The sequence below is a fragment of the Desmodus rotundus genome, chromosome 3 (genome assembly GCF_022682495.2).
Source record: "Desmodus rotundus isolate HL8 chromosome 3, HLdesRot8A.1, whole genome shotgun sequence".
Classification (NCBI taxonomy): domain Eukaryota; kingdom Metazoa; phylum Chordata; class Mammalia; order Chiroptera; family Phyllostomidae; genus Desmodus; species Desmodus rotundus.
Window position 1 is genome coordinate 111,854,851 of NC_071389.1, and position 13,025 is coordinate 111,867,875.

The 13,025-nt window shown below is 36.3% G+C and overlaps 1 protein-coding gene across 18 annotated transcripts in view; it reads left to right on the forward strand.

Annotated features, from left to right (window-relative positions):
- ERC1 (ELKS/RAB6-interacting/CAST family member 1) overlaps positions 1-13,025 on the forward strand; it is a 536,970-nt gene that overhangs the window by 118,405 nt on the left and 405,540 nt on the right. For all 18 annotated transcript variants that reach the window (XM_053920835.2, XM_053920834.2, XM_053920839.2 and 15 more), the window contains one exon: positions 624-791. In XM_053920835.2, the coding sequence (XP_053776810.1) occupies positions 624-791 (168 nt within the window). The remainder of the gene's footprint in view (positions 1-623; positions 792-13,025) is intronic.

The following is a 13,025-nucleotide window of genomic DNA, read 5'->3' on the forward strand; positions in this document are numbered from 1 at the left end:
TTGTAAGTGGAATCTTCTTTTAGGTCAATACTCCTACCTCATCAAAATTCTAGGATTTTTAAAAAGCACACATTTATAATGTCTTATTATACAAAGTAGCTTTTACGATAAGGATTTTATGTAAACTTTTGTTTGAGACTGAGAAAAAGATTTATGAAAAAATAAAAATACATCAGTGTCAGTGTTTGAATTTAAATTTAGATAGCAATACTAGGACCTTACTTTTTTCCCTCTGAGTTACATCTGCACTAACACTGCTTCATGTTCTGAAGGCGCTGACTTCACGAAGCAGAAGCCGTTTTATCAGAGCGGTGTTGCTCGTGTGTCTACTGCGGTCTCGTAGTCATCTCATTGATGGGGGTTTTTCTCCTTCCATTCTGTTTCTGAGGGATTTCAAAAATGTTTAGGAGACACAATAAATGAAAAGTGGAAATTTCCTTATTAGTCAAATAAGCTTTATGGGTTTTATTGGTGGGGGGTGGTTACCTAAGGTTAGATTATGCAAACAGATGAATTAGTGCTGCTTTTAGTTTCATATGTTGTGACTTAGATCTGTCAGAGATCCAGATCAGAGGTGGTTGTTTCACTTCTTCTTTCCTTACAGAGTTTCTTTTTTTCCATAGATTGGTCAGGTAAAGCAGGAGCTCTCCAGAAAGGACACAGAACTACTAGCTCTACAGACAAAGCTAGAAACTCTCACGAACCAGTTCTCAGACAGTAAGCAACACATCGAAGTGCTGAAGGAGTCCTTGACTGCTAAGGAACAAAGGGCTGCCATCCTGCAGACCGAGGTAAAAATGGTTCTGGGATCTGCAGGGAGTTGGCTCCTCAGCACCTTTTCCTGTGTGTTACCTGTGCTGTTTTTGTTATGCTTAGATTTGGGAGATAAGAATAATCTTATTAAATTTTTTGGCAATGTGATCCGTTATTATAGTAAAATAGAACCATCTTGTTTTTGGATCTAACAAATTAAAACTCCTGCAGTTTATATGTCTTTAATACTTTGGACTTTCATTAAATCTGTACGTCTAAGTGTACTTTAAATTAACACTGTGAAATGAAAACATAGTTGTAAAAAAGAAATCTAAATGAAGCTTTTGTTCTCACCCATGGTAAATCTTTTGGTCATGAAAGACAGTGAGTTTGGTTACCCCATGTTTCGATCATTACATGTTCTGAATGTTTGGTATGATAAATAACTTTTTATGTAGGCAAACTATGGAATCTAGAAATGTTCTAGGTAGAGCTCGTTTTGAACTGCAGATCATTAGATAATGTACCTTCATATCCTATTTGAAAATAAAGTTAGTATTTTTAGAGATTTTAGATTATCTGGTCTGTCAGCCCTGATTGTAAGTAGGAATACTCTAAGAATTTCCAGACAGATGAGAGTGTTTTAATTTGCCGTGAGAAGGAATTGATAATGCTGTTTGGATTTACTGTCTTAAATAATGTACATGTTTTTAAAAGATCTTAGTATTTCACTGAGGTAGGAGTAGGTAAGTGGTCCTGCTTTACAGAAGAAAAATAAAGCATACAGTATGGTTTAGTTTTTCCTTTTCCTTTGAAGAACCAGATCTAGGTAAGTAAGGGCATAGTTTGAAGGAAAAAGAAATGGGGAGTGAAAAGAATGCATGAAAACATCATAGAAACCTAGAAGATCAGAATTTTCAAGTGAGGAGGAATGTGAAAATGACCAAGACTATTTCATGTAATGTTTTTGTTCTATTTGGGATTTTGTTGAAAATGAGAGGTTTGGATGACTTACTTGTAATTTTCCTTACAACTTAAAATTCTATTTTACCATGTTTTATTTTATTATTTCAACTGCATTCTACCTCAGAGAGATATTTTGGGTATAATTAAGACTCACAGTTAATAAGAGTCACAGTTGCTGAGTTTCAACTTTAGCCTTACCACTTACTACCCAGGTAGGTGCAAAATTTGGGGGCATGTTAACTTCATTGTGCCTCGCTTTACACACTTGTAAGATGAGTGCCTATCTCATGAGGTTGTTGTTAGGATTAAACTAGTTTATTCATACCTAGGACCTGGCACACAGTGAGGTCTACGTATGTTAGTTATTATAATATAGTAATTTAAAAAAATTAATCTTTATTGTATTCTTTTCTCCATTACCATTTAGTCCCCTTATACTCTCCTCCCCCCAGCAATCACCACACTGTTATCCATGTCCATGAGTCCTTTTGTGATAAAATCAGCTAATATATAAACTTTTAAAACATTAAGGAACATAGTTGGTTTTCTTTCCATAGAATAATGAAAAGATCTGCTTTCCTATTTTTATTAAGCTAAGTTTAGGTTTATTTAGATAATTTCAAATATAAAATTATATGGGAAATATTACCTTAGATATTATTAATTTATGGATTTATAAGTTATTCCCTTCAGTAACTGGTGTGCATGCAATACTTGAAAGGGGTCAGAAGAGGGAGCTAGTGTCTTACACATGAGCCTACTTTCAAGTTTGGTGCTGCCATAGTTTTAGATGGAAGCCACAGGTGTGCAAACCAGAGAACCAGGCAGTTAATGATAGTGCAAACATTTAAAAGCTTGTCACATTCTAATAAATGACTTTTTACTCTCGGCAATCCATCCTTATCTTTGTGTCCCTCTCAAATAATGTTTTTATTTACTAGGTCTCACACAGATGGGCTTGTGATTGGTCTCTTGTACCATAGAGAATAAAGACTATTTGAGGTCATTCTTGAATGATTTTTATATTTGTTTTTAGCCACTGTGAGTGTAACTGAATTTCATTGATTACCTCATAAGTTACTGGGACAACTGCTCAAATATATCTGTCTAATCTTAAAATATAACACTATATACGCTAACTTCCCTTTGAATTTGAGATGACTATATAAATGTAATGTACCTATTTATTAGCATTTAGTGTTTTTCCTTAAGTGACACTTGACAGGAGTCATTTCTTTCCAAAGCAACTTTTTCACGTTAGAGCCCATAAAAGGTAGTTCGAATCACCTCTTTGAAAATTCCCGTGTATTTCTGTCATTTGATATTAATTGATTCTGTCTTTCTCTCTGCAGCTATCCTAGACTTTGATCTAACTCTCAAATTACATATGAAAAAAGAATGTGGACCAAGGAGGTTTTTAAAATTTTAAACTTATTTAAGGAAAGAGGGTTATTGGAAGAGACCTGATTTTCTTTTCCTGTTCAGGGTCCAGGGAATGAGGTTGTCTCGTGCTGGGCAGTGCACAATAGATAGTATCCATGGAACTGCTTCCTCTCATGAACCCCTCTTTAAATCTGTTGACCTGCACAGAGGTGGTAAGGACTTAGGAACATAGTGGTGAAAAGCATCGGCTTTGAGTCAGACTTGGCTTGTAACACACCCCTCTATATTTATTAGTTATGTGACCTTGGATGAGTTATTTTACTTCTTTAATACTCCATTTTCTTATCTTTAAATATGATAATAATAATACCAACTGCTTAAAGTTAATGTGGCTAGAATAGATCTATAATTGTGTAGGTCTCATCTGAATTTGGAGGGAAATATTAAATATCAGTGGGTTAAAATTAGATACCCTAGAGTTTACAGGTAATTTTATTTGATCTCTATTGATTAATATTCAGAGTATTGGTATAGGTTAGGCAAGACATTTGTCTTGCTTTGCAGTTAAGAATTATGTAAATTGTTTAATTAGCGCATTACTAAAGACTTGAGGCTAATCCCAGTGACCTAGGGATTTTCAACATTGGTTACAATGTTTTCTGGTATTTTTCTATTTTATGCCCACTTTCTTGTTCCTAAATTTTTTATTTTATGTTTTTTTTATTTTATTGGGGTGATATTATTTAATATAATTTATAGGTTTCAGGTATACATTTCTCTAATATGTTACCTGTATATTGTATTGTGTGTTTACCACCCAAAGTCAAATCTCCTTTCATTACCACTTATCCCTTTACCCTCTTCTACCTCCCTCCAACCCCTTTCCCTCTGGTAATCATCATATTGTTGTCAGTGTCTATGAAGTGTTTTTTAATTTTGTTTTTTCTTAATCCCTTCACCTTTTTCACCCAGCCCCCCAAACCCTCTCTGCTGTAACAGCTAACACTCTGTTTTCTATATCTGTGAGTCTTTTTTAATTTTGTTAGTTTATTTTGTTCATTAGATTCCACATATAAGTGAAATCATGTGCTGTCTTTCTCTGACTGGCTTATTTCACTAAGCATAATACTCTCCACGTCCGTCCATGTTGTTCCAAAAGGTAAGAGTTCCGTCTTTTTTTACAGCCAAGTAGCCTTCCATTGTGTAAATGTGCCACAGATTTTTTTCCACTTGTCTACTGGTGGGCACTTGGAGTGCATCCAAATCTCGGCTATTGTAAATAATGCTGCAATAAACATAGGGATGCATATATTCTTTTGAATTAGTGTTTTGAGTTTCTTCAGTTATATTCCCAGAAGTGGAATCGCTGGGTCATACAGCAGTTCAATTTTAATTTTTTGAGGAAACTCCATACTGTTTTCCACAGTGGCTGCACCAATTTGCATTCCCACCAACAATGCACAAGGGTTCCCTTTTCTCCACATCTTCACCAATACTGTTGTTTTATTGCTAATAACTCTTCTGACAGGTGTGAGGTGAAATCTCTTCGTGGTTTTCATTTGTGTCTCTCCATTGATTAGTGACATTGAGCATATTTTCACATGTCTGTTGGCAATTTGTATGTCCTCTCTGGAGAAGCGTCTATTTAGGTCCATCACCTATATTTTAGTTGGATTGTTTGTTGTTTGGTGTTGAGATTTTTATAAATTTTGGATATTAACCCCACATCATATGTATCTTGGCAAATATGTTCTTTCAGGCAATGGGTTGTCTTTTTTCATTTTGTTGATGGATTCTTTTGTTGTGCAAAAACGTTTTATTATGATGTAGTACCATTTGTTTATTTTTTCTTGTGCTTCCTTTGTCAGAGGAGGTAGATCAGAAAAAAATATTGCTAAGAGAGTTATCTGAGATTTTACTACCTATGTGTTCTAGAATTTTTATTGTATTGAGTCTTACATTTAAGTTTCTAATCCATTTTGAATTTATTCTTGTGTATGTTGTAAGAAGCTTGTCTATTTTCACATTTTTGCACATATCTGTCCAATTTTCTCAACCTCATTTATGTTCTTGCCTCCTTGGTCAAATATTGATTGATTGTATAGGTGAGGGTTTATTCGTGGGCCCTCTATTCTGTTCTGTTGATCTGTATATGTCTGTTCTTATGCCAGCATTATGTTGTTTTGATTACTATGGCTTTGTGGTATAGTTTGATATCAGGTAGTGTGATTTGTCCAACTATGTTCTTTTTTCTCAAGATTGCTGTGGCTATTGAGGGTCTTTTGTGATTCTATATAAACTGTTGGAATATTCTAGTTATGTGAAATACACTTGTATAAATATATAGGAATTGCAATGAATCTATAGATTAATTTGGGTAGTATGGGTATTTTAATGATGTTAATTCTTCCTATCCATGAGCATGGTATATGCTTCCATTTATTTGTATCTTCTTCATTGTGTTATAATTTTCTGAGTAAGATCTTTTACTTCCTTGGTTAAAGTTATTCCTAGGTATTTTTCTTCTGATGAAATTGTTAGTGGGATTGTTTTCTTAGTTTCCCTTTCTGATAGATCATTATTGGTGTACAAAAATGCAACTGATTTCTGGGTATTTGTTTTGTATTTGTGTTTCCCTGAATTCATTTATCAGTTGTAGTGGGGTGTTTTTTTTTTGGAATTTTTAGGGTTCTCTATATACAGTGTCATATCACCTGCAAATTATGGCAGTTTTATTTCTTCCTTTTCAGTTTGGATGCCTTTTATTTCTTCTTCTTGTCTGATTGTGGTGACTGGGACTTCTAGTACTATGTTGACTAAGAGTGGTGAAAGCAGACATCCCTGTTGTTGCCAATCTTAAGGGAAATGCTTTTAGTTTTGCCCATTAAGCATGATGTTGGTTGTGGGTTTGTCATATGTGGCCTTTATTACATTGAGGTATGTTCCCTCTATTCCCAGTTGGATGAGAGTTTTTACAATAAATGGCTACTAAATTTTATCGAATGCTTTTTCTGCATCTATTGATAGTATGATGGTATGATTTTTTTCATTTATTTTATTTATGTAGTGTATTACATTTATTGATTTGTGGATACTGTACCAATACTGCATCCTCAGAATAAATCTCAGTTGATCATGGTGTATGATTTTTTAATGTGTTGATGGATTCAGTTTGCTAATATTTTGATGAAGATTTTAGCACCTATGTTCATCAGGGGTATTGGCCTATAATTTTCTTTTCTTGGAGTGCCTTTATCTGCTTTTGGAATTAGAATAATGCTGGCCTCATAAAATGAGCTTGAGAATCTTCCCTTCTCTTGAATTTTTTGGAATAGTTTGAGAAGGATAGTGTTAGTTCTTCTTTGGATGTTGGGTAAAATTCACCTGTGAAACTATCCTAGGACTTTTGTTTGTTAGGAGTTTTTTCATTACTGCCTCAGTTTTATTAGCTGTATTCTGTCAATTCAGATTTTCTGATTTATCCCGATTCAGTTTTGGAAGATTGTATGTTTCTAGGAATTTAGCCATTTCATCCAGATTATATCATTTGTTGGCATATAGTTTGTAATATTTTCTTACAATCCTTGGTATTTTATTGGTGTCAGCTGTCATTTCTCTTTCATTTCTGATTTTATTTATTTGGGTCCTCTCTTTTTTCTTGATGAGTCTGGTTAAAGCTTTGTCAATTTTGTTTGTCTTTTCATAGAACCAGTTCTTGGCTTTATTAATCTTTTGTATTGTTTTTTTAGATATGATTTGTTTGTTCCTGCTCTGCTCTTTATTATCTCCTTTCTACTGACTTTGGGCTTTGTTGTTCTTTTTCTAGTTTCTTTACATATGAAGTTAGGTTGTTTATTGATATTTTTGTTGTTTCTTGAGGTAGGCCTTGTAATTATATGAATTTTCCTTTTAAGACTGTTTTCATTGTGTCCCACTAACTTTGGGTGTTAGGTGTTGTGTTTCTTTCATTTCAAGGTATCCTTTGACTTCTTCCTTGATCTCATTGTTAATTCATTTATTGTTTAGTAACATGTCTTTAGCCTCTATGTGTTTGGGTGTTTTTCAGTTTTTTTTCTTGTGTTTGATTTCTAGTATCACACCATTGTGGTCAAAGAAGATGCTTGATATGATTTCAGTCTTCTTAAATTTATTGAGACTTGTTTTGTATCCTAAAATGTTAATCTATCCTAGAAAAGGTTCCATGTGCACTTGAAAAGAATGTATATTCTGCTGCTTTAGGAGGAAAGGCTCTGCAGTGATCTAGTGTGTCATTTAAGGGTGATGTTTCCTTGTTGATTTTTTGTCTGGAAGATCTGTTTATTGATGTCAGTGTGTGTGTGGGGGGATGTGTGGTTAAAATCCCCTACTGTGACTTTATTTACTGTCAGTCTCTTTCTTATGACCATCAAAATTTGCTTTGTATATTTGGGTGTTCCTGTTTTCATTGCATAAATATTTACAAGGGTTTTATCCTCTGTTGGACTGATCCCTTTAGCAATGTGTAATGTCCTCCTTTATCTCTCTTTTAAAATATATTTTATTGATTATGCTATTACAGTTGTCCCATTTTTTCTCCCCTTCACTCCCCTCTGCCCTGCACCCCACTCCCACCAACATTCCCTCTCTTCCCTGAGTTCATGCCCATGGGTTGTACATATAAGTTCTTTGGCTTCTCCATTTCCTATACTATTCTTACCGTCCCCCTGTCTATTTTGTACTTATATTTATGCTTCTTATTCTCTGTACCTTTTCCCCCATTCTCCCCCCACCCCCTCCCCAATGATAACCCTCCATGTGATCTCCATTTCTCTGAGTCTGTTCCTGTTCTAGTTATTTCCTTAGTTTGTTTCAGTTTTAGGTTCAGTTGTTGATAGTAGTGAGTTTGTTGTCATTTTACTATTCATAGTTTTGATCATCTTCTTTTTGTTAGGTAAGTCCCTTAAACATTTCATATAATAAGGGCTTAGTGATGATGAACTCCTTTAACTTGACCTTATCTGAGAAGCACTTTATCTGCCCTTCCATTTTAAATGAGAGCTTTGCTGGATAGAGACATCTTGGATGTAGGTCCTTGCCTTTCATGACTTGGAATACTTCTTTCCAGCTCCTTTTCTGTAAGGTTTCTTCAGAGAAATCAGCTGACAGTCTTATGGGAACTCCTTTGTAGGTAACTGTCTCCTTTTCTCTTGCTGCTTTTAAGATTCTCTTCTTATCTTTAATCTTGATTAATGTAATTATGATGTGCCTTGGTGTGTGCTTCCTTGGTTCCAGCTTCTTTTGGACTCTCTTAGCTTCCTGGACTTCCTGGAAGTCCCTTTCCTTGGACAGATTGGGGAGGTTCTCCTTCATTATTGTTTTAAATAAGTTTTCAATTTCTTGCTCTTCCTCTTCTCTTTCTGGCATCCAGAAAAGCATTATGATTCAGATATTGGAATGTTTAAAGTTGTCCCAGAGGTTTCTACGCCTCTCCTCATTTTTTTGAATTCTTGTTTCTTCATTCTGTCCTGGTCGAATGTTTCTTTCTTCCTGCTGCTCCAAATCGTTGATTTGAATTGTGGTTTCCTTCCTGTCACTGTTGTTTCCCTGCACATTTTCCTTTATTTCACTTTTCATAGCCTTCATTTTTTTCTCTATTTTGTGACCATACTCAACCATTTCTGTGAGCATCCTGATTACCAGTGTTTTGAACTCTGCATTTGATAAGTTGGTTATCTCTTTATCACTTAGTTGTATTTTTTCTGGAGGATGGATCTGTTTTTTCATTTGGGCAATATTTTCTTTGTGTTGGTGCACCTGTTACATTGTAAGGGGGGAAGCCTTAGGTGTTCACCAGGGTGGGGCAACCCCTGTTGCTGCGTTATGGCGTAGTATGTGGGGGACGGGTCTGAGAGGGAACAGTGCCACTTGCTCAGCTCTTGTCTGGCTTTCAGTCACTTCCCCCACTACCCACAAGCAAATTGGGCCCTTCTGGTGCTGATTCCCAGGTGGGTTTGTTTGTGTACATTCTAGGATACTGTGGGTCTGTCCAATGAACTCTCCTGTGAGGCGGGAAATTTCTCTCGTCTGCTCAAACCCCATAGGTTTTTTTAGTGAGAGGTTTTGAGACTTTATTTCTCCACACTGGAACCCTGGGTTGCACGGTCTGTCTTGCTCCCCAGTTTTTCCTCTCAGATTGTTCGCACGCAAATGTAGAACCACCCGGTCCACCAGCCACTGCCTTTCTGGGGGTCTTCTCTACCCCTGCTGCCTGTCTCCACCCTTCCTACCAGTCTGGATGAATGTTTCTTCTTTAATTCCTTGGTTGTGGGACTTCCATACAGTTCACTTTCTGGCAGTTTTGGTTATTTTTTTGTTTTTAAATTTGTTTTTGTCCCTCTTTTGGTTGTGCAGGGAGGCAAAGTATATCTACCTACACCTCCATCTTGGCCAGAACTCCCTTCTTTGTCTCTTGCCATGGCTTTTATTTCGAAGTCTATTTTGTGTATTATAAGTATTGCTACCCCAGGTTCTATTTTTATGAAAGATCATTTTACATTTCTTTACTTTTAGTCTGTGTGTGTCGTTTGTTCTGAGGTGGGTTTCTTGTAGACAGAATGTATATAGATCTTGTTTTCCTATTCATTCACTCACCTTGTGTCTTTTGATTAGAGCCTTTAAGCCATTTACTTTTAAAGTAATTATTTATAGGTACATATCTATTGCCATTTTGTTCTTTATAACTATATTCCTGTTTTTTTTCTATTTAAAGAAGACCCTTTAACATTTCTTGTAATACAGGTAAAAATGAATTATAACTCAGTGGTAAAAAACTACTTTAACTTTCTCTTGCCTGGGAAACTCTTTATTTCTCCTTCAATTTTAAATGATAACCTTGCTGGGAAAGTAGTCTTACTTGTAGGTCCTTGCTTTTCATCACTTGTCTATTATGTGGCTATCCTTTCTGGCCTGAAATGTTTCTTTTGAGAAATTCTTACTGTGTTATGGGGGCTCCCTTGTAGGTAAGTCACTGTCTTGCTCTTGCTGCTTCTAAGATTCACTCTTTGTCTTTAAACTTTGCCATTTTAATTATGATGTGTCTTGTTGTGGGCCTCTTTGGGTTCATTTTGTGTGGGACTCTCTGAGCTTCCTGGATTTGTGTGTCTTTGTATTTCACCAGGTTAAGAAAGTTTTCAGTCATTACTTCTTCATATAGGTTCTCAATTCCTTGCTCTCTCTCTTCTTCTGGTATACTGGTGCTACAGATGTTGTTATAGTTTGTGTTTTCCAAAGGTTTCTTAAACCATCCTCACCTTTAATTAATTAAAATTAATTAATTAATTATTTTCTTTCTGTGGTGATTGGATATTTTCTGGCACCTTGTCTTCCAAATCACTGATTCAGTTCTCCACTTCCTTCAGCTTCATTCATAGTGCTTTATTCCTTTTAGTGTATTCTTTGTTTCAGGTATTATATTCTTGATTCCTGACAGGTTCTTTTTTTTTTTTTTTTTGGTTTCTATTGCATGCTGTCTCTTTGTTGAAGTTCTCATTTAGTTCCTTCAGCATTCTTATCATCATTTTTTTTGAGATCATATCTTGTACATTGCTTGCCTTCATTTCATTTAGCTGTTCCTAGCGATTTCTCAAGTATATCATTTGGCACATATTTGTCTCCCCATTTTGGCTGCCTGTTTACGTTTGTTTCTACATAATAGGTAGATCTGCTATGATTCCCTGTCTTGGTAGGGTGACCTTTGGTAGTTGGTGTCCTGTGGAATCCAGTGGAGCAATCTCTTTAATCACCTGAGCTGGATATTCCAGGAATGTCTCATATATGGGTTATATGGGGCCTCCTGTTGTAATTTATTCTTCGTTGCTATTGGCCTGTTCGTGTGGCTGTCCCTCAGGCTATTGGCTGTGAGGACTGACCCATACCACAGTGTAGGAGCTACTATGAAGGTGCTGACCACAAAAAGTGAAATTTGCCTCAGCATGGTCTGGTGGTTGCTGAGATCTCCCTTTGGATATGTAGCTTGTATAGCTAGTTGGATTCTGCTGTGATGTTGTCTGAAGCTAGTTACTGAGTGTGTTGGTTTTGAGGCCTCTTGGGTGGGCCTTTGGTTCAGACCAATGTTGGATGCTGCCTGTGACTGGCCCTGGACAACCTGTTTGGAGCTATGAAGTGATACACAGTTAGTGGCTGCCTTTGCCTGGCCTGGCTGTGTCTTCAGCTCTTTCCACAGAGTTGCATACCCCATTCTCTTGTTACATGACTCTATTCTGCTCCAACCTTCCTCCACTGGGGCCCAGGGTTAGTGGCTGTGAACAATATTTTGTGTGTTGGCCCTTTAAGAGTGTATGTGTGTCTCTAGCAGATTTTTATCTATTCCTGGAAGACAGAATCCCGCTGATTTTTATAGACAATTATGTGGACACCTCTTTCCAGTTCTGGTGCTCTAGGTTGGGGATCATGGTATGGGGTTGACATCTCAGCTCCTCAGGGGGAGCCTTTGTAGCTGAGATACCCCTCTAGATCTTAGCCACTGCCCATAGGAAAAGGCCAGCCCTTTTTGGTTCTCTGCCCTTCCTACCAGTCTCAATGTGGCTTCTGCTGTAAATCCTTTGTTATAAGACTTTGGTATGTTGCATTTTCATTTTTTAAAAAAGATTTTATTTAGTTATTTTTAGAGAGAAGGGAAGGGAGGGAGAAAGAGAAGGAGAGAAACATCAGCGTGTGGTTGCCTCTCGCACATCCCCTACCGGGGACCTGGCCTGCAACTCAGGCATGTGCCATGACTGGGAATCAAACTAGCGATCCTTTGGTTTGCAGGCCAGCGCTCAATCCACTGAGCCACACCAGCCAGGGTACATTTTCATTTTTATATATTTTTTGATATCTTATTTTTTCATTGACCTGATAGTTCAGTAGGATGTTGTTTAATCTCCACATATGTGGTTTTCCCATCTTTCTTCTTGTATTTAATTTCTAGTTTCATACCATTGTGGTTGGAAGATACAGTTGGTATGATTTCAACCTTAGTATCATTGTGACTAGTTTTTTGCTCCATTATATAGTCAGTCCTTGAGAATGTTCCATGTGTACTTGAGAAGAATGTATATTCTGTCATTTGGGATGGAAAATGGAAGTTCTAAAAATATTGATCAAGTCCATTTGCTCCAAAGTGTCACTTAAGGTCAGTATTTCCTTATTGACTATGTGTCTGGATACTCAGTTACCCTACTATAATTGCATTTTTGTCATTTTCTCCTTTAGGTCTATTAGTAATTGCTTTTTATATTTTGGCTGCTCCCAAGTTGGGTGCAAATTATATTGATAAGTGTTATGCCTTCTTGATGAATTTCTACCTCTATCATTATAAAATATTCATCTTTGTCTCCTGTTCCTTTTTTAAAATCTTGAATCCTATTTATTTTGATATAAATGCTGCTATACCTGCTTTTTTTCTGGATGCCATTTATTGCAGTATCATCTTCAACCCATTCACTTTGAGCCCATGTTTGTCTTTGGAGCTGAGATGAGTCTTCTGCAGGCAGCATGTAGTTGGGACTTGCTTCTTTGATGAGTTCAGTCCATTTACATTTAGGGTGATTATTGGTGTATAAGGACTTACTACAGCTATTTTGTCTTTTGTTTTCTGGTTGTTATGTATCTCCATCATTTGTTTTTCCTTGTGATTCTGCCTACTATTTTAGTTGGCACTTTTCTATGATTTTTTTCCCTCTCCATTTCTCCTTTTTTTATGTTTATTATTTCAACTCTGGATTTTTGTTTCGTGGTTACCATTAAGTTGGTTTGTATATAACGTCTCATGCATACAATAATCCTTTTTTTGATTGCTTCCTATTTTCCTTCATCCATACCTTTTAGTTGTTTTCCTTTTCCCTTTTCGGATTTTATCAGCATAAGTTAGCCCTTATTATACT